The sequence below is a fragment of the Strongylocentrotus purpuratus genome, unplaced genomic scaffold (genome assembly GCF_000002235.5).
Source record: "Strongylocentrotus purpuratus isolate Spur 01 unplaced genomic scaffold, Spur_5.0 spur5_scaffold_3, whole genome shotgun sequence".
NCBI lineage: Eukaryota > Metazoa > Echinodermata > Echinoidea > Camarodonta > Strongylocentrotidae > Strongylocentrotus > Strongylocentrotus purpuratus.
Window position 1 is genome coordinate 8634185 of NW_022145609.1, and position 21010 is coordinate 8655194.

General features: G+C 36.6%; 2 protein-coding genes across 3 annotated transcripts; both read right to left on the bottom strand.

The window, feature by feature from the left end:
- Window positions 1–217: 217 nt before the first annotated feature.
- LOC586765 lies at window positions 218–6364 on the bottom strand. Its single transcript, XM_011665223.2, has 5 exons — window positions 6260–6364; window positions 5419–5598; window positions 4419–4426; window positions 3028–3194; window positions 218–1521 (listed from the first exon to the last, which is right to left on the bottom strand). Exons 2-5 carry the CDS (start codon window positions 5566–5568, stop codon window positions 1310–1312), a joined length of 537 nt encoding a protein of 178 aa, XP_011663525.2. The 5' UTR covers window positions 5569–5598; window positions 6260–6364; the 3' UTR covers window positions 218–1309.
- A 2994-nt stretch (window positions 6365–9358) lies between these two features.
- On the bottom strand, window positions 9359–14846 carry LOC115928676. Of its 2 annotated transcripts, XM_030996389.1 has the most exons (6): window positions 14416–14846; window positions 13671–13883; window positions 13032–13048; window positions 11964–12130; window positions 10126–10387; window positions 9359–9789 (listed from the first exon to the last, which is right to left on the bottom strand). In XM_030996389.1, exons 2-5 carry the CDS (start codon window positions 13860–13862, stop codon window positions 10164–10166), a joined length of 600 nt encoding a protein of 199 aa, XP_030852249.1. In that variant the 5' UTR covers window positions 13863–13883; window positions 14416–14846; the 3' UTR covers window positions 9359–9789; window positions 10126–10163. The 2 variants fall into 2 exon arrangements, with proteins under 2 accessions (XP_030852249.1, XP_030852248.1); XM_030996388.1 differs by having other exon boundaries at window positions 9359–10387; window positions 14416–14845.
- Between the last annotated feature and the right edge of the window lie 6164 nt (window positions 14847–21010).

Consider the following 21010-nt stretch of genomic DNA (forward strand, 5'->3'; position numbering starts at 1 on the left):
AATTTCACTAAAACGTAATGGCCGTGATAAACACTTACTTTATGAGTCGATCACGAAGACTTTCGAGAAATCAACTCAGGGGGGATATCAGGACCTTATTGCGCATCCTAAAGAAATTATTTTGATAGGTGAATGGGCAAAAGAATCGACAATGCCTTAGGTTGATTTTTGTTCTTCAAATTCAGGTCTTCGTGATTGACCCCCCCCCCCCCCCCCCCCCATATTCAGTCAAGGAATAAAGAGAAAACACTTAATACTAATGTGGCGAATAAATTATGTACATAAATTATATACAATGCAGGTGGATTTTGTCTTCCTTTTCTAAAATTTGGATTACAAAGAAGGTCTCATCAACATGGTGCAGAGCGAATTAAGTACGGTTATATCGGATCCAGAAACAAAAGATAGGCTATATAGATTTCGAGATGCAATGAAATAAGTCTCAATGTCTATCAAGGCGAGTGAATAATATCACAGTACGGTTGATATTTATGTAATGTTTATCCTTTTTACAGGTTTATGTATAATTGAAAAAAGAGAGTATTTGACAGATGGAAGTATTTATAAATGCATGATCCGAAACATAATGTTCATGCACACTCAGATTTATAAATCAGTCATGTAGATACGATCAAATCTAGCCTAAAGATTCATCATATAAAATTGATGATGTAGTATTAAACGCAGAGTGTACAAACTTAGACACGCTCGCATTTTTACGGTTTGATTTTCCTCGTGCATTTCTCGGCAACTTTGGGAGGAATCTTCTGCGTAAAATATATCAGCCGCTTTTACACCCCAAAAACTATTTAAATCAACATTTAAAAGACCCGAGCAACGAAAACATTAAAATGGTAGGTTAACACGGTAAATGTGATTGATTCAACACTGAGGGGTGAATTGGTTTGGTTTACTTAGGGTGGTTACTTTTTGTTTGTTGTACCTGATTGCTAAGAAAACATGTGTATGCTTTTAAAAAAGTAGTTAACCACGGGACCGACAGCGACTTGGTAATGTGGATTAACCCCTTACCAAAGGGCATTAGCGCATCGACTTGGTTTCGAACCCGGCACCCGAATTCCGGTCTCGAGACCACTGCTTTACCGATGAGCCATCTCGCCTCCTCAAAAATGTTGAGTCCAGGATAATGGAGCATGTTAAAAGTGTTAATCTACCATAATATGAAGGAAAAAAATTCACCCCTCGAACCTCTCTAATTTCCCTTCTTAAAAACCAGTGACCCTCCATTTTTCATCAGTGCCCCTGTAATCCTACACAAGCCGATGTCGTTCACGTTGGTCGATGGAATTTATGGCGTTGCTCTTGCTCCCAATCGACCACGTCGTCCCTTCCGCCTCCGATTAATCCGTCGTCGTCGTCGAGATGGTGGTGTCGTGGCTCCAAGAGTCGCTTCTTCATCAGGAACGCCTTGGAAGGCGAGCAGACGAGGCACGGCCTCGCTATCCGATCTGCTTGGTAGGTTGAAGGGCTGGAGTTCGTCCAGAGAGATGCGGTTGTCACCTGTAGGATTGAAAGATAATCAAAATAAATAACAATGGATCAAAAGCTTTACAAAAATTGCTTATTGTCGCCCCTCACCATTAAATGTTGAGTCTGCTTTCTCAATATATAGGCGAATTTGTAATATAATTATAGGGAATATATAAATGACTCGATCGACTTAACTGGTTTTACCTACATATAGATTCTGAACCAAAGCAGCCAATAGCAACAACAACAATAACAACGACAACAACAACAACTGCTCACTCAAAATGTCCATATCAATATGGCAGCATGGATATGGTGGAAACGGCTTGTAAACTCGTATTTAGTATATTGTTGTAGTTAATCAGAAAATCTTAATCACCATTATAAATGTATAAAAGTACATGTATATATGCAAAATCTAAAGATCGCTATCATCAACCGCCACGCAGACGGACCTGACATGCCCATCAGTCCCCCGGCTCTACCCTCCTCGATCTCTTCTTCTCTACCTGGGACTGATAATTAATTAGCCTGCCTGGTGCTATGCTCCTTATTTCCTTATTTCCATGCAAAATTCAGAAAGCATAATATATTTTGCAAACATTATATTGTTTCTATTTATTATGGAAATGAATTATCCCGAATCACAGCAATTAGAGACATAAAAGAATATTTCTGAAAAAAAGTTAAATTGAATACGTAAATGAAAGGTGAACCTACTTAATAGCTAGGCAATGTTGCGTGTGGGTTTCACAGAATTAAACTATTGACTTAATGCACAGAAACAAAAGAAAAACATACACTAAACTGAGACACACAAAAAATGAATCATAATACAAAATGTTACGGATCAGAGTGGAAGATAAAGAAATATATATAGAGAGAGAGGAGGGGGTGGAGAGAAAGAAAAAATGATATATATATTCATATTATATTATACATAATATGGGAACACGGAGAGAGAGAGAGAGAGAGAGAGAGAGAGAGAGAAGGAGAGAGATGAAGAGAAATATAAAGCGAGAGAGAAAATAAGTAGTAGAGAGTAAAACGAGACTCGTAACTTCCCTAATTATAATTAGCCTAATAATCGTCTTTGTACTACATCTTATCATTCTTCCTCCGCAACTCTAAATTCTATTTAATACATATTATATACAGAGTCTATATGTCTACCATGCAAATGTGTATTTTGGTTAGAAGAAAGAATTGGTCAGCCTTAAATCTCGGAAAATGCTTCGATCCCTATACTTAGCAATATTATCATTATTATCATCATCATCACCACCACCACAACCATCTTGATCAAGGCATCATCACAGTCATCTTTTTTTGTTGTAATCAACATCATCAGTTCATCACCATTTTAATTGTTACTACCATTATCATTTACATCACCAGCAGCATCATCTTCATAATCATCTTCCACAACACCACCACCACCCCACCACCATCATAATCCACATCACAACCACCACCACCACCATCATCATCCACATCACCACCACCACTATCATCATCATCGTCATCACGTCTTACCGTCTGTGTCGAGGCGAATAAGCAGATTATTTAATTCTGTCAAGGCTCCGTCTGCCGCAACCCACTCGTCCAGCGTCACAAGACCGTTACCGTCAAGATCAATGCTTGCAAATGCTAATTCCTTGGTTATATTTCCAGCGAAGTACCTCAAAATGTCGATAGGGACTCTATACAGACAGCAAATGAAACGTAAGGAGAGTGTCGTGAACATAATGTTAGATAGCAGTCTATTGGCTTAATCGTGATGTTTTTATCATCTCCGATAGCCCATATTTGTAATGTAATCAAATTTAATGCATAAACTTGTATTCAGTGCCATGTTACAAATTATTACATTCACCTGTTATTAATAATTGTATTTCAGAATTCGAATTGCATACATTAATTGGTGCAAGGTAGGACAAATATTATGGCTTGTCCTACCTACCAACATGTAATGTAATCAATGCGCATTCTGACTAATGAAATACAATTATTCGTAAATTATTTGTAACGAGGCACTTAAAGATTTGTACATTTAATTTGATTACATTACGAAAATGGTCTATTATCCTGCTTAATACAAACACAAATTGCAAAGTTGTGAGCTTTAAGTTGTTAACGGACTCCATATTTTACTTTTGCATTTAACACAACCTGGGTCTAAGTTTATGTTCAACGTTTAAAACTTAGACATTAGACCGACTTCCTTTGTTCACTCGAATTTAAAGGAAAGCCTTAACCAATGGTCGAGATTAGTTTTTAGTAGAATACGGGCCTTTGGTTTTACCTGCCTCATATATCAACACAATTGTAAAGAGACAGCATGAAATACTCATTTAGGCCTATAGGCCGCAGACTTAAACATTATATCAACTGATTTTGCTTTTCTTCTAGTAACAACTATGCGGTTTCCAACCACCATTACGCCAAGGACAGACAATGATAAATAATCTGGTATTGTGAAGTGTGGATGTAAGGTGGACGTAAAATAAAGTTATCCAATTTTTTTTAAAGGAAAATACGGCAAGGAAAGAAATCGAGTTAAACTTTTCAGTCCGGCGGACTGGATAAGCGAAAATACAATTCCTCTAGGCGATGTGCACTGTTTGTAATTTCATTTGTGATATAGCGCCACCTTTAGGCTTTCGCGTTTTCCTCAAATGGGAGACTCCGGGAGGTCTTCCTGACTGTGCACATTTAGTACGTAAATTTGTGCCAGCCGATAATGGTGACAGAAAACCATGCTACCAAAAAGTTAATGGCCAATTATTTTCAATTTTGCTTTCTCCCTCCCCCTTCCCCCTTTTTAAATCTTGTATGGTATGATCTGGCATGCCTTTACTTGCTTGCTTGTTTGTCTGAGATTTGGGGAATATTATTATACAGTGAAAATACAGTATTGCGCTTACCTTGGTCTCTGTACGATGAGATGAAGGCCAAAAGATCAAAATGAAACGGATAGAAAGAAAGAGGGAGAGAGAGAGAGAAAGAGAGAGAGAGAGAGAAAGAGAGACAGGGAGAGACAGAGAGAGACAAATACAGATATACAGAGAGAGAGAGGGGGAGAGAGAGTACGAAAAAAGAAAGGGAGGTGAGGCAAGGGAGAGAGAAGTAAGTTAAAGATGAAAGATAGGTAGATAAAGGGAGATAGATAGATATTATGTAGAGAGAGAGATATATATATATATATATATATATATATAGAGAGAGAGAGAGAGAGAGAGAGAGGGAGAGAGGAAAGAGGAAAGAAAAATAATTAGTTTAACACATTGATGAAAAATCGAACAATCTTTTTTGTTCTTCAATGAGTTCTAGGTATATTATTACTGCACACGAACTGAATTACCATTTTTTAATCAACGTAGCGAAATGGCGTTTTACCCTAAAAAGGTGTCATAAATGTATTATCTTAAAAACAACACATTTGAAAGTTTAGTAATGTTTTTGTTACAATGATAAAGTGGGACAAAAAACGCATTAAAATAATTAACGACCAAAAAAAAACTACACCAACAAAACATTAATATCAAATTTTTTTTCAAACCTTTCAAAATTGAATGAAAATCGGCCAATCGATGTTTCAAAAAAAAAGTATTTAATAATAAAAAATATATAAAAAACAGAGACGTTCTCCAACTCTCTCCCTGGTGCTGGTATTTTTAAAAACTTTTATTTATGTTATGTTTCTATTCTGCTTTATGTCGCTTATATGTTAATATTGCAGTGTAAGGACCACAAGTAACAACAGTAATGTTCTATAAACATTGCTGAATTGGGCTTTCCACCGATTTTTGTCTATGTACATGTATCAATATTTCATTTTGTATATTTTACTATGTATAATATTTTGTATCTGATTTCGGAAATAAAAACAACAACAACAACAAGCTGTCGAGACTAACAACTCACCTCGGGGCCGATGACATCCGGCCTGCCTCTCCCACTGCCTCGTCCTCCCTGGCTTATCTCCCACGATGGACCCGCTCCAGACACGCATCCCCAGGCCATGGAGATGGTGCACACCATGTACACAGACGTGAGAAGAAGAACTTTCAACATCGTTGACGGCTCGATATCTTAATTGGAAATCTGAAATAAAGAAGAAAATAGTGAGTAGGCTATATGTGTATATAGGCCTATACATATATATAAATGCATGGTAAGATACAATATACTGCACCAAAATGGGAGATACAATACTTTGTTAACGATTGATTGTAAATCGCTGTTTTACAGGTCCATGATGCAATCAATAGCCCTCGATCAACGGAGTATTCGTAGGCCTAGCTACACACATAAAACAACACATACGTGTACAATTATTATTATTAAATTTTATTATTATTATAAAACGAAATACTAATATGTGAACATAAGCTGATAATAAAGCAAACTATTGGTGATGGTATCAGGAGATCTATCTTTCCAATTATTAATTCAAATTTTACCTAATTACTGTAAGTCTAGTATAATTTATGTCAACGTGAAATATGGAAGAAAAAATGTGAAAACTATATGGTACGAAGCGTTGTAAAACTCATCTTGAAAATAAAACGAAATACCGTAGACCTATCCGTCGTTGCAGCTGAAGTTAAAGCTAGGTTAGTATGATATGTGCCATCATTGTGTGTTTCATAAAAGAGAACTGCACACGCAGGATAAGAACATTAATTATCCTTAATGTGTAAAATAATATGATTAGAACCGTACGGAGGCCAACAAGCTGTATAGAGAATGAAAAAGAACTTACTTTAGTAGCTGTGGCTAACCAGCAAATTTTCGAGACCTTCCCAAGAGTATAGTGTGACAAGCCTGAAGTATATTGAAGTCCCCTCGAATGATCAGTGAGAGATAATTTAACAAGCGACCTGCATTTACGTATAGGCCTATATAGTTGTGATTTACAGCGAACTGCTTCTGCATTATATAGCCACCGGTCGACTATTAAAGCGAAACCAACCACCAAGGAAGGTTTTTCCCGGAAATGTTTTGACCTTGGTGTCAGACAATTTTTAAAAGCCTCTCTAAAGTTTTAGGAGCCCAACAAATTTGATGAAAAACCTTTACTTCAATTTTATAATGAAGTGAAAGAGGATGTCATTGATGAAAGAATACAAAACTCAGTTTTACTGCGTATAACACAGAACCCAAGTTTTGTATTTTTCCATCAGTATCCGTCTTCAAACGCATTCATTTTTTTTTAAGTGTCCTCTTTCACATCATAATACACTAGTGAAATCGTTACCATCAATTTTGTTAGCAAATTTGGGGCTCTCAACACTTTAGAGGGGCTTTAAGTGGGGAAGGGGAAGGGTGAGGACCTCAGCTAGATATGGCATGGCAACATCGATCACGAAAATGAAGTGAGGGGACTCTGTCGATCAGTATAAGCTGCTCTCGTCGTTTTATGTATTGCCCTCCCCCTCCCCCTCCTCTCTCTTTCTCTCTCTATCTCTCTATCTCTCTCTCTCCTTCTCTCTCCCCCACTCTCTCTCTCTCTCTCTCTCTCTCTCTCTCCCTACTCTCCCTATGCTTTTATGTATTTCCCTTGTTTTTCCCGCCTCACTCCCCATCGCATCCCCATATGATGTTTATGTGCAGCTGTAACAAAAACATCATAAAACGGTAAAATATAGCTCAAACGTCCCCTGGAATCGAGACATGTTATTCGACTTCGACTTTATATACGTCACTTTATGTCAATTTTTAGCAATTTACAATTTTGGTGTTGCTGTGGACTTTTTTCTCGGCTAAGGCTACAATGGCTGTGGTCAAAACTACTATAAGCCTATATTTGTTTTTTGGGTGGCAAAATGGAGTCATATCTTAAATTTAAATTCAAATAAAACGAATAGGTACGACAGGACAACAACAAAAAGTCGAATAAATATACATTTTGTTCAAGCAATGAGCTACGAAATAGCAAACGGTGGCTGAGGGGGGGGGGAATATCTGCTATTATTCAGTCAGGAAGTTTTCGGGAACTTTCCCCGATCAAATAGGGTGCTCTGTGGGCTTATCCTTTTCTATGAACTGCAACCAAACAAAATCCCGTATCAGCTACATTGACAAGGGTTGATTTCTGATGTCATGGCTAATAAAAACGGGTTAGTTAATTGACGTGGACCAGGAAACAGGAAATATTACTACGAGGTACAAACTTCGGTGGTAAAATTAAAGGTGCTATTCAGCTTCTATTTTTTTCCTTTTTTAATGAAGAGTATAAATTGTTTATTTTTGCATTATCTGTCCTTAATTGCTTGGAAAGATTGTACTTGGGGAACAATTCCATAAGGAGAGACAAATTCCATTAAAAGGAATATTAGGTCCTTGATGTTATGATCGGCGTCGTAATCATATCATCATCGTCGTTTTAATGACTTTTGTTTAATTTCTCGAATTGATTACCATTAAAAACAAAAAAGTCACCATGTTATGCCCCTAAATTAAAGACAATATACTGAGAGAGAGAGAGAGAGAGAGAGAGAGAGAGTGAAAGAGATAGAGGACAGAGAGAGAGAGAGAGAAAGAAAAGATAGAAAGGGGAAAGAGGGGGAAGTTTATTCACCTAAAGAGAACGCCTCCACACACACACACACACACGCACACACACACACACACACACACATATATGAATTTTTGTTTTTAGTATTATTTATTGAGCTTCCATTCAACAAATTCATGGAAAACAAAATGACTTTTTATAGATAATACAAGAAAATGCTCATACGTTTCGAATAATATGACAAATAATGACAGAATGGAATCAATGTAACATAAAATACCTAAAACCCCCTCTCCCATTAACCCCCCCCCCAAAAAAAGCCCCTCATCTCCCCCCCCCCCCCCCAAACAAAAACAAAACAAAAACAAAATCTTTGTATGGTTATGTTTTGTTTTTAATACAATTTATTTAAATCTCATAAAACAATTCCATACAAGAACAAAACAAATATATTCCATTGTATATGGAATATACCAGGGTCGGCGATCCCGGGGGGGGGGGGGTCGGGGGGACACGTCCCCCCCTCAATTTTTTTAGGGGGGATCGTCCCCCCCTCAAAATTTGAAAAAGTGCACAAAAAAATATATAACAAATACTGACTAAAGTGTGCAACTAAGGTATCAAAATATGCTCATCTGACTATAATTAAATGCCTAAAACCCCTGAAATTCTGAGGGCTCCGCCCCATGGATGCTCATCTGACCTTAAAGTAATGCCTAAAATCCCTGAGTTTCATGGCGCTCCGACCCTTGATTTGGTTTGCCTTGTCTTGCCTTTGCTTTTGTTATTTAGCTCTGTATAGATTATCAAGATAATAACTGACTAATATATAAGTAAGTCTACTAAATAATCAATCGATAACAAGGTGATTTCAATTTAATCATTACTTGATTCTCCAGTTTTATTAATATGTACAAACATTGAATATATACAAAACAGAGAAATAATACAGAGACAATGTATCATGAAAAACCTATTGAAGCTCGGCAAGTTGATGCATTTACAAAATCGGCACACCTATCATAAAATGACGTAGGCCTACACAACACAAATATTATCTATCTGAAGGATTAGAGATATCATAAAAATGTTACTGTTGGGGAAGGCAACTCGATCTATAAAACTACTGATGAACAGGTTACACATATCTTTTGATTTACCTCTCGAAGGAAATAGGAAGTTAGTTTTCTCATACTGAACTACGATATTCTTCCCACATTTCAAACATGGCGGATTGATTGGTTTTGAAGATATAACATGAAGTAAAGAAAATGAAAATCATTAGTTGTCTTCTAAATTTACTAACTCAAAAGTGTTTTTTCCATGCAGTTCTTTACTTTAAAAAAAATGTTGAGGTCTGATACATTGCCTTAATTTTGACTGTTATTCTGACACGCCTTTACATATAAATTATGTGCGATTCATCAGCCGTGCGTTCTTACGAATATCAGAGGCTCAATGGTCGAGCATTGGTCTCGTAATAGATAGGTTCCCGGTTCAATACCAAGTCGATGCTTTAGTGCATTTTGGTAAGGCATTGATGAATAACATTATTACAAAATACATGGTAAAGGCTAAATCGCAGGTACCCTAGTTGGGTCTAACCAGCATTATAATCAGGGATGTATGTAATTTTTTTTTTTTAATTCATTAATTTGGAGCGTAGGCCTAACCTTAGCATCCTTACAAACAAGGACTAATTCAAATAATTTAATTGGAATAATAGGTTCAAAAGTCTACCGCCATTAGAAGATACACTGTTGGTCATAATGGTGGAATAATTATTTTTACCACACACATGCTTTAGCAGTCACGCAAAACAAAGACTCGCAAATTATTATTCCATAAAATCTGAGAATGAATACTGCTATCTAGATCTATTAGAAATAAATCATTGTCAAATCATTCCATAAATTTGGGTAAAAATAATCATTACACTTTTTTGATTGACCGCGTTCAGGATTAGCTTGTACGTGTGTACGCAATGCATTTAATATTCAGTTGAAAACGTCTCTGGACAATGGGCATGTGTGGGTTTATCTTCTTCGATTTCTTACACTTTAGTGGCGTTCCAGCTTGAAACATCGGCGCTCATGAAGTCCTCCACGGTGATTAAAATGCCGATGGTGTTGTTCATGGAATCTGGAACTTATTTTCTTGGTTGGATTCGGCCGCGAGGGCCACGCGGTCTTCTTGGATCGTACGGGAGAAGTACGTTCTCCTGTAGGCGAGGCAAAGGCTCTGGTAGGCGAGGCAAGGGCTCCGGTAGGCGAGGCAAACGCTCTGGTAGGTCCAAGTTCTCAATGGTTCTTTTCGTTGGTGCAGTCGGTACACTAAAAGGTTGTAGCTCAGCAAGTGAGATAAGTTTATCGCCTGTATGATTTGAACAAAAAAGTCAGTTATAGAAATTGCACATCTTTTCCATCAAGACCCACTCTCTCTAAATGAAGTTGTTCGAGAAAGTTGGTTTCCATTTATGGCAAAATATTTTAGTCCTACCAGAAACATTTGTTTGGAAAGATGTATTTCAGTTCAAATTTCATAAGATAAGAGACAATAATACCAAACAATATAATTTCAAATTAATTCATAGGATATTGCCCTCTTTCATTGAAAATCGTACGGTTTAACGAATGTGAAATTTTTCGTTAAAAAGAAACTATTGAGCATTTCATATTTCGTTGCAAGAAATTAAGAGTTTTCTGAAAAATTATGTCAAGAATTATATATTTCATCTTTAAAATAGAAATTGAAATTGAATTGAAAATGTTATTGATTGAATATAAAATAAATAACAGAAAATTTATTTTACTTAACTTTTTGATAAATTATGCTCAACTAATAGGCCTATAACAGTGATTACGTTAAAGGTAATACAAAGTTTTGGTATGGGGTCATGAATTTGTTTCAAATGAACATAACAGAAGCATATGCGATCCGAAAATATTCAATGATCGTTGTCGCGGTTGAAATCGAGTCTAAAGTTATGAAATTGTCAATAATAAACTCGTTATGTTGTAAAGCTCCCTCTAAAGGTCAAGATATTAATTAAGCTATAAAACAATGTTTCTTGACTGAAATCAACCGATTAGCTATTCCCGTTTGGAAATTATATATCACAACTACATATTCCGAGTTTTTCATGGTCGCAGCTACCATTGTACGGCCGTAGGCGCTATTTGAAATTTATTAATATTTACCTGGAGCACCGGTAAATTTTTATATTCCATTTTTCTCGAAAGCAGAAGTGTTTTAGGGGCTAAATTTTTGTGTGCTTATAATACATCCACAGGGGCATCCAAATATTTCGAAATTGTCAAGAATCACTATCCACCCAATTTTTAAAATTTTCCAAAACTTTGTATTACCTTTAAGTGGAACTTTGGGGAAGTACCAACCTATCCAAAGAGGTTAATAAATAATTTGATTTCATCATTGAAATGTTATATGAAATACAAAGAAAATATAAAATACTTCGATAATGAAGAAGTTAAGAAAGTATTAGAAATTTTATAATGATTATTTTAAGAAATTATGTTGATCTTGTATTATAATTCATATGTTTCATTATACTTGTTTTGTAAATAGTCTATATGTATTTTGAAATGGAATAATAAAGTCCCTCTGAAGAGGTAAAGAGAAGAAAAAAAATCATCACCATATTCTAATCATCGACATCACCGTCCGCATTGTCGTCATCATCATAATAATCAACAACAACAAAAATAATGATAATCACAATAACCATTAAAACAGAATCATGGGCATCTATATGTAGTCATGTTCATAGTCATTCATCATCATCGACAACATCGTCCGCAATGTCATCATCATAATCATTCTCAATGATATTATAATTATTTACACATTGTGGTCATCGTCATGATCATCGATCATCACCATCCTCCTTCTCATCATCATCATCATCATCATCATGACCATCTCTTACCATTAGCGTCAAGGCGAATGAGCATGTAATTGAATTCTGTCACGGCGCCGCCTCCCAATTTCCACTCTTGTATGCAAACCAGACCATTACCATCGAGATCAATGCTTGCGAAAGCTGATTCCTTGCTGACCAGTCCAGCGAAGTATTTCGCCACCTCGACGGGTATGCTATACAGTTCAAATGGGAAGAGAGTAAAGGGATAGAAATTGTATCAACACGTATAATACAATTTGGCGATATTAATCCAATAATACTTTTGCCCTGCACATAGTATTAAAACATGTAATTAAGTTTTGAACGATGTTTTGCAGTTAAAAGCCTCAAACTGCCTGATACCTGATATTCAAGAAAGACCTAAGGGAACCTCATTCGAGACTAGATGCACTATATATGGTAACCATAAGTTTTACAAGAATGTATCTTCATGTGATTCAAGGTAATTAGAAACAATCTCGGCAACATCATACAGTGTAAGGTTTGGGTTTTTCCTTAACCGGGCACGGCGGATTCAGCAAAAGTAGCATTGCAACATGAGACGGCATGAAAAAACAAGAAAGGCATTTAATAGAGTATTGGGAAGACTACACTAGGAAAATATAAATCATGATATTTCGTGTGGCCTCACCCTATTTAGTGTGCCCCGTTGTTACAGTCGAGTGGTACAATTGCAATATTTTAAATTTAACGCTTAATTGTTAACACACAATAAACACTACACGTATCATTTATAATCTTGGAAAATATCTCAAATAATATAAAGAATTCATCTCGAAGAACTTTGTCAACAGTCAGGCAATTTAAAAGTTACAATGAATAAAATATTACAATTTACAAGTTTGTGACATAATGATAATTATTGATAAGTTAATTAGAATTAGTCAATGTGGCGAAAATGAATAATATATTTTATTTTATTAATGCTTTAGGGGAAAGATTTTATCATCATGTAAACTCGATGGCTTCTCTTCTTTGAAATTCACAGTACATTGCTTTTTGTATGTTTGAATGCTCTATGCACATTGAAATATTATCATAATTAATACTAGAAATAAATATGATTGTTCTTACCTTGGGAGGCTTGGTCCCTGTGAGGCGAGCAGAAGGGTCAAAGGAGGGTGAGGGGAAAAAAGATAACAGGTAGGCACAAGAGGACAGAAAGAGAGAGAGAGAAAGAGAGAGAGAGAGAGAGAGAGATGGGGGAGAGGTGAGAGGGGGTGAGGGAGAGAGAAAGAAAGCGGCTGTTATTTTAGCAATAAAAAGTGCGAATAATAACGTAAACGAAAATATTGAATAACATTTCTAATGAAACTTTAGTTTTAACGAACCTGAGACATATTATGGTTTTAAAAGATATGAATAAAAAAGCAAGCTGCAAGCATCAGCTTTTAAAATCATGACAGTATAATGATATAGTGCAGCTGTAATAATTAAAAGGAGGCGGGCGGTAAAAGCCCTTCGGGTGACAGATTTCAGAGTAAGTAACTAAACAAGATGTGCTGAGTGGAGGAGAAAGGGGCGTTAAAAAACTAAAATTATTTGTACTGATAAAATTAACAACACTCCGTTTCACACATGTGACTCTTCTTTGCTGGACCTGACAAGGAGAAGATTTTTGTGTGTGTATGGGCGGTGTGCTTTGATAGTGGTGCACCCCTTGTTTATCCTCGTAGTACCAACCACTTGGATGCAAGCCGACTAAAAACTCACCACGGGGCGTTCTGGTTCTTCTGGCCCGACAACACCTGGTCTAGGTCTAGGTCCAGGTCTACCTCCTGGTCCAGGTCTACGTCCACCTGGCTGGCTTATCTCCCACGATGGGCCCGCACCACTCACGCATCCCCAGGCCATGGAGATGGTGCACATCATGTATGCAAACGCGAGAAGAAATATTTTCATCATATTTACTTGTTTCGCGGAAACCTGAAATTAAACAAGTATATGTTCACGTTCAAGTTCAAGTTCAATAATTTCATAATTGATTATACATAAAATAAAGGGTACCATAAAAGACAAAGAAATATCTTGCCAAGACATTAGACGTTGATTTGTTACTTGCTCTTCGCGTGTAAGCGGGCATGGAATGTATTTACATTACCAACAAATTATACCTTAGATGCAGATTTTGCAAATGTGAATTTATTTAGTAAATATTAGAGTTTATTGGCTATATAATTTGTTTTCATACAATCAGAAAATAAACAATATTTAGCTATCTGCGACGGCTAATAAACGAAATGAACATGATTATACACTTACACAAAAAACGGAGAAAAAGAAGAATTTGTGTTAATGTCATTTGCTAGATCGTGACCTCTATAGTAAAACTTACTGTGTTGAAATGACCCTCATATTGTTAGTTTGTAATTGTGTGCTTATATTAAGAAATAACAACAGTAAAACATCAGGAATTATATATAATTCTGAGCTATACGATATCTGACGAATAAAATACCTTGACTTTGAGAGCCGAATTCTGAACCCTTTTTAGAGTGTACTGCTAAGTCTGAAGTCCCCTCGACGATCAGCGAAAGTCAACAAGCAAATATAGCTGTCTCTGTATAAATACTGATTCGATCAACTACCGTTTCTTAATGAAATGTTTTGTGCCAAGCCAAGCTTTTATATATACGACTCGACTGTTTTGTCCAGTCCCAACCTGTATGATCGTGATGATTGTTACCCGGATATACGTCGTGTAACCTTGGCTTCAAATTTTCTAGTGTTTGGGTCAAGATAATTAAGGGGAGGGGGCGGGGCGGAAGTGAAGTGGGTTGAAGCTTGTAGAAGGCGATGTCGTCATCATTTCGCCTAAATCGACAGAAGAGAAGCCTCTATTAATAGTAATTTCTTATATATGATCCTTCTCTCTTTCTCCATGGTTATATCTACTTCACTCTCTACCACCCTCTCTTTTCCCCCTCACATTCAGATTATGATTCAGATGAAGTTAGTGCACAACTAGCTCAAATATGATTCTTACATTGGAAGTCCACTATATTAAGTGGGTTTGAATATAGAAGCAGAAAAATAGGAGGAACAGGGCAATTAATCGAGCAAATTCCGATTGAAACATAAGAAAGTTATGAATTGTTGAAGTTGCTCTCAATTTGCATCGCTGTAACGTTTCTTGCGAGCTCCTCTCCAATTTACTCTGTACATAACATTTCATAAACCTTTATTTTCTTCTTTCTTTATGATGACGAAATTCCATACAGGGGTTGTATAGAATTTAGAAACATATTTGTAATAATAACATTTAGGGAGCATGTATGATTGACCATTTTCTTGAGGTAAATGTGTTTATTATAAGTCTTCTTTCTGTTTAACTAAAGGCCCGGTCCCACTGCACTTACGGATGCAAAGAGGATGTAAAACGTAAAAAAATCTTGCCATCCGTTGGAAAACGCTATGCATCCGTTGTGTACTCATTGCATACGTGTTTCATACGCTCTATCCATCGGGCATCCGTCCACTGTGATTTCATCCGCGCAAAAAGTTTTGAGCTGCACAAAACTTTTAGAACGGATGAACTTCCGCCGTGTACGATGTAAATCCGCGACAAATACGAGCAACAAACGTTCTATGTCCGTTATCATCCGTTAAGCGTCCGCTGCATCCTCTCTGTATCCTCTGGGCATCCTCGCAACTCACATCCGCTGCAGTTGAAAACGGAAAGAGGGAGGAAAGATAAGGTACATGGAACGTCTATACATCGTTAGTAGCACGGAAATAGAAAGGATGTAAGCGTATACATCTCGTATATAAAGTATTCAAAGCTGTCATCCACTTCCATCCGCTTTTATCCGCTAGGCTTCCGATGAACATCCGTTTAACATCCCCGCTACATACTACCCACGTCCGTTATTTTCCGTTCTGTTTTCGCAAATTTTCGCAAATTTTGTCCATTTCTGGAGCGGATGAAAACGGATGGAACCACCCTCGAAATTTTGCTCGTCCTTTATGCATACGTTTTGTGTCCGTCGGCCAGTGGGACCGGGCCATAAAGAGTAGAGGGAGGGAACCTCGCAAGATGCGGCACGGGGTTGCCGATTTGTGTTTGATTGATCACAACTTCAAAAATGTATAACTTTTCTAAAATTTCAATCTGAATTTGCTCAATATTCCACTGACTAGCTGTTGCTCTCATTTTCTAGTTTTAACAAAACCAACTTAATTTCAGGGTAGACTTCCCCTTTCACGACATTTAATGTATTTAAGTAGAAAGTACGCGTGTATCACTCAATTTCAGTTTTGAGTTCTGGTAATGCGATTGCATTGTAAAAGAAAAGGTGTGGAATGGATCAGAAAAGTTGATCATATAGCATGTAAGTAATGGTGTGTAATGCAAGGTTCTGGAGTCATCAAAATCATCATAAATTTGGCAGAGTCTTGGTAAAGTAACAATCACTTACACAGAAAGATGTATATGGGACAACACACATGGTGTCGGGGCTAGTACTACCCTGATTTCCTTATCTTTCTATGCTCATTACTCAGCCAGTATACATTTTCCTCCAAAATTGTTTGGCACATGACATTTATTGTAATCTTGAACATTCAGTGTAAGTTTCGTTAGATTCTGTGAGAATTCATTTTCTTTTTTTACCAGAACTCAAGTTTATCTTTAAGCTTCATGTTTGTTTGCTGTTATGTTGTATCTTCGTCAAGTCAAACTAAATTCCATATTACCATGCAAACATTGTTTCCGTAAGCTTACTACATTATACTTACTAAATAGGGAGGGAATGCTACGGGGTTTATCATGGACCTGCTACCATGGTTCTATCCTATACATGCAGACCGAACTGGGTATATGCAAATATTGAGAACTTAAAAATATAATGCATCAATTTGTATTGAACCTTGGCTGGAAGTAACCTAGGCCCATTTTTTTTAACACACACCCGTTATCTAGTTTATACTTTGTTTGACCCCGGAAACCAACTTTACAATTAGAACCTGCTAGAACAATTAGTTTCGAGAGTTTCAATAAGTTGATCCGGAGGTTTCTGCCCAAATATGGAGTTAGTGGGAGGTTACTCGGAAATACAGCTGGCAAAACGCCAGGAGGAGGATTGTGATGTCATCCCTAATCAGGGGTATTCCGTCACGCAGCTGGAAAATAAAAGTGTTTTGTGGGTCGACGAAATAGACTTGAATGTCCTGATTTGGGGGGTATTTTTCAGAAGGTGATATTTCAGTGTTTGTTGGAGGTAGATCTATAATTGTGATTAAATTAGTACTACTTGGAAAAGTGGAATTGAAAATTGAAAACAAAACTTTTTCTTCTTCGTTTGTTGAATTCCTCCAGTCCTGGATAATTTCGGTATTCTTGGGAATCGCATATATGGGGGGGGGGGGGTCAAAATGTAAGTACATGTGGGGATCGATGGCTTTTAAAACTTGCATTTGTTTTCATTGGTTATTTTAATGTTTCTTGTACACCCTGAATGGATATTCTGTCTTATCACATGAACAACACCGTATAGTGGCATAGGGCTGGACCAGCCATTGAAGGGGCAGGGGCACATATCTAGAGTCCATGGCGTACTGAGAGAGACAGTTGTGACACGCGGACACGTAAGTGATCAAAAGTCAAATCATGGAGTTCCAAATAGCTCCCTCTCATAGAGATTGGGGGAACTCATCTCTCTCAGTACGCTATAAGTGAAGCCATATATAATGATAATAATAATAATAATAATACATTACATTTATAATGCGCTTAATACAATATATGTACGTACTTGTCCTACACAAGGAGAATGGAATGCTAATTAACAAGTTATACCGATCTGGGAGAGGGTCCTATTTCATCTTTTCACTTTCCTTTCCATATCCTCCCTGCTCCCCCTTCTTAAATTTCGTCTGTCTCTCTCTCTATATATATATTTGTTTTTGTTTTTTTGTAATAATTTGTTTATTTAAAGATTATTTTTACTTGCAATAACTGGTTTAATACTTTAACTGTTATAGGTTGTTCATCCATCTATTATCATTTATTTATAACTTTAGGTATAACTTTATAACTATATAACTTTATCTTTTATCATTTTTATTGTACATTATTTTGTATGATCATTTCTGTTTTTATGCACATTTTATGTAAACATTGCATTATTGGTCCCTGGACTACTGCATTGTATATTTTATATGTTGATATTAATAAACCGAAATTGAATTGAATTGAATTGAATTCTTTCTTTGTTTTCTTCTATATATAAGGGTGGAAGGTTAGGGTATGTGTGTTATCGGTGCCTCTCATACATATCATTATACATTGCCCTATTAAATACAACACTTTGTATAAAGTGAACGTTTAAAAAGGAACGAAAAAGGAGATCGCAAAGACTTTCGGAAAGTCAACCTGGTGTAATCTCAATAGCCTTGTCCATCACCTATTAAAATGAGCGTACATGAAAATGACAGCTTACGTAATCCGAACTTGATTTCTATGTGATGTACAGTTGGGGAGCTGGGGGGGGGGGGGTGAAAGAACATTGTAACCAACAATTTAAAAAAAAAAAAAAAAACTGAACAAAACAATCAATGAAAAACTTCTGTATAAATACTGATTCAATCAACTAAGCAAAGCTTTTGTATGGTGTTGATATTTTTTTCCCGGATGTTAGTGATGTGACTTGGTTTCGAATTAATTAAGGGGAGGGAGTGGGCGGAAGGAAGTGGATTGGAGTTTGTCGTCATCAATTCGCATAGATCGACAGAACATATGGAAACGTTGTATCGTCCGCTCAATCTGACTTGAGTGCTTAGAACAGATAAACATTTTCGGATGAAAAAGTGAACTTTTCTAAAAAGTGCGTTGCTTTCCAGCATTGAGATGCCCGGGAGTCATTTGAGTAACCTCTCAAAAAGTAAAATATAACAAAATAATATGCACTTTCTCTGTACTTTCGGGAAAAAATTGTTATCCAGCACAATGCAGTCTCTTTTTGCGCTGGAGAAGAGCAAAATAGCGATGTTTTTGTTAACACTTCTATTAAAGCCTATGTTTATTTTTCAGAGGCGAAATGGAGTCATTGCCTGGAAATCAAATTTGAATTGAAAGAAAACGAATAGGCCTAGGTATTACAAAACAAAAATACCATTCGAATAAATATACAGTTTGTTCAAGCAACGAGCTACTAAATAGCACACTAGGGGCAGGGGGCAGGGGGCAGGGGGATTGGGATCTGCTTCAATTATTCAGTCAGGGAGTTTTTAGGAGATATCCCCGATCAAATTAGGGTGCTCTATGGGATTATCCTCTTCTCTGAGCTGTAACAAAACAAAATCCTGTATCAGCCAGATTGACAAAGGTTGAGATATGACGTCATGGCTAATCAAAGGAAAATAAAAGGGGTTTGTAAATTGACGCGGACCAGCAAACAGGAAATATTACTTCCAGGTATACAAACTTTTGTGGTAATTAAAATTAAAGGTGCTATATACAGCTCTTCTTTTTTTAATGAAGAGTGCCTATTGTTTATTTTTGCATTATCTGTCCGTAAGTGCTTGACAAATTATAATTGAAAGATTTTAGCAAAATTTATTATTGAAGTTTGAAGGAGGTATTTTGCTGCCGTTGTCAGGGCTGGCTGGCAAATACCAGGGCGGGAAATACCGGGCGATAAATACAACCTATTATAGCACAATTTGAAGAAAAAGGGGAAATACTGGAAAATTCTCCAAACAAATTTTTAAAACCCTTTGGATCTTTGAAAAAAAATTCCAAGAATTATTATCAAACACAAACAAATAATGTAAAAAGCAATTTAATACTATTTAGATAGGTCATAACGATGCATAAATGATGGAATCCCTTTTATCTGCCAATTATATAGAGGTCCCTCCATTCCTTATAATGTGTATCTTCATCAAAGATGGGCAATTCGATTTTTTGTTCAGCTTTTAAATATTCCTGAAGCATACTGTAATTGTAATGGTGCCGTTATAAAAGCGGCCTGTCCATTCACATATTTGTACCCTTCCAAAATGTATATTTGATTGTATTTTGATTCAGACCATTCTCAATTGGCAACTTTTTCTGTATGATATGTTTTTCACTAATGTACGTGTTTGTATTACCAGGAGATTGACAGCGTATAACCAACAAGAGAAGGTGGTGCAACATAACTTGAATCTGTGTCTAAAATTTTGGATAGAATATCCAAACAAGCAATCTAAGAAACCCATGAACAAGTTATTACAAATAACAACTAAGATTTATGTTTAAAATGTAATTGATGAAATTAAGTAAGATTGCTATGTTTGCTATTACACATTATACCATTTCAATGATACGTGTATGAATATTTCCGGGTATTTCCCGGGAAATTGCCAACCTGGATGTTGTAGGCCAAGTAAAATGATTCATAATTTCTTGTTTCGATTTTTGTTTTCGAAAGGGAGGAGGATATGCCATATGCCTTCAAAGACGATATACTGAGAGAGAGAGAGAGAGAGAGAGAGAGCTAACATATTGCTCCGATTGTCTCATTTTCGCTCGCGTGAACATTGCCAGCACAAACCACTGACCTCTACCTCCTACACGGATCATCGCACATTCCCTTTCACTATACGTTACGTACTAAAAGGCTGTATTGTCTGACCGTTCATGAATATTCATGTTTTTGCTAAACTCGGCAAAATGTTTGCTTTTACTAAATGAAAAAAAAATACGGTGGGGGTTGGATCAGGGAGGTGAGACTTTAAACTCACATGCCCTGGTTGGATGAAATGGACAAAACGAAATAGGCAGAAGTGATCTATGATAATTCATGCTTTTTATGTTTCGTGTGCTCGACCTATAATCTTCAAATCGCTTGGTAAACTGACAGACTTGTTTCACATGTGTATTATAGGCAATGACGAGCTTGCAACCTATTTTGAAAAATTACGGTGGGTGAACTTTCAAAAGTCAATGAGACATGAGGGCTCCAATGAAAGAGCTAGTGATAACGTACGTCGGGGTGGATGTGCTTTTCGTTTAAACAAAAAATGAATTTTTAACGATTTTTTTAAAAAACGTCCATAGGCTAACATGT

Coding starts and splice junctions, on each gene's coding strand:
- LOC586765 (XM_011665223.2), bottom strand. CDS start 5,568: ATGTTGAAAGTTCTTCTTCTCACGTCTGTGTACATGGTGTGCACCATC. Junction 1,522..3,027: donor TATTCGCCTCGACACAGACG/GTAAGACGTGAT, acceptor TCAATCCTACAG/GTGACAACCGCATCTCTCTG.
- LOC115928676 (XM_030996389.1), bottom strand. CDS start 13,862: ATGATGAAAATATTTCTTCTCGCGTTTGCATACATGATGTGCACCATC. Junction 10,388..11,963: donor CATTCGCCTTGACGCTAATG/GTAAGAGATGGT, acceptor CAAATCATACAG/GCGATAAACTTATCTCACTT.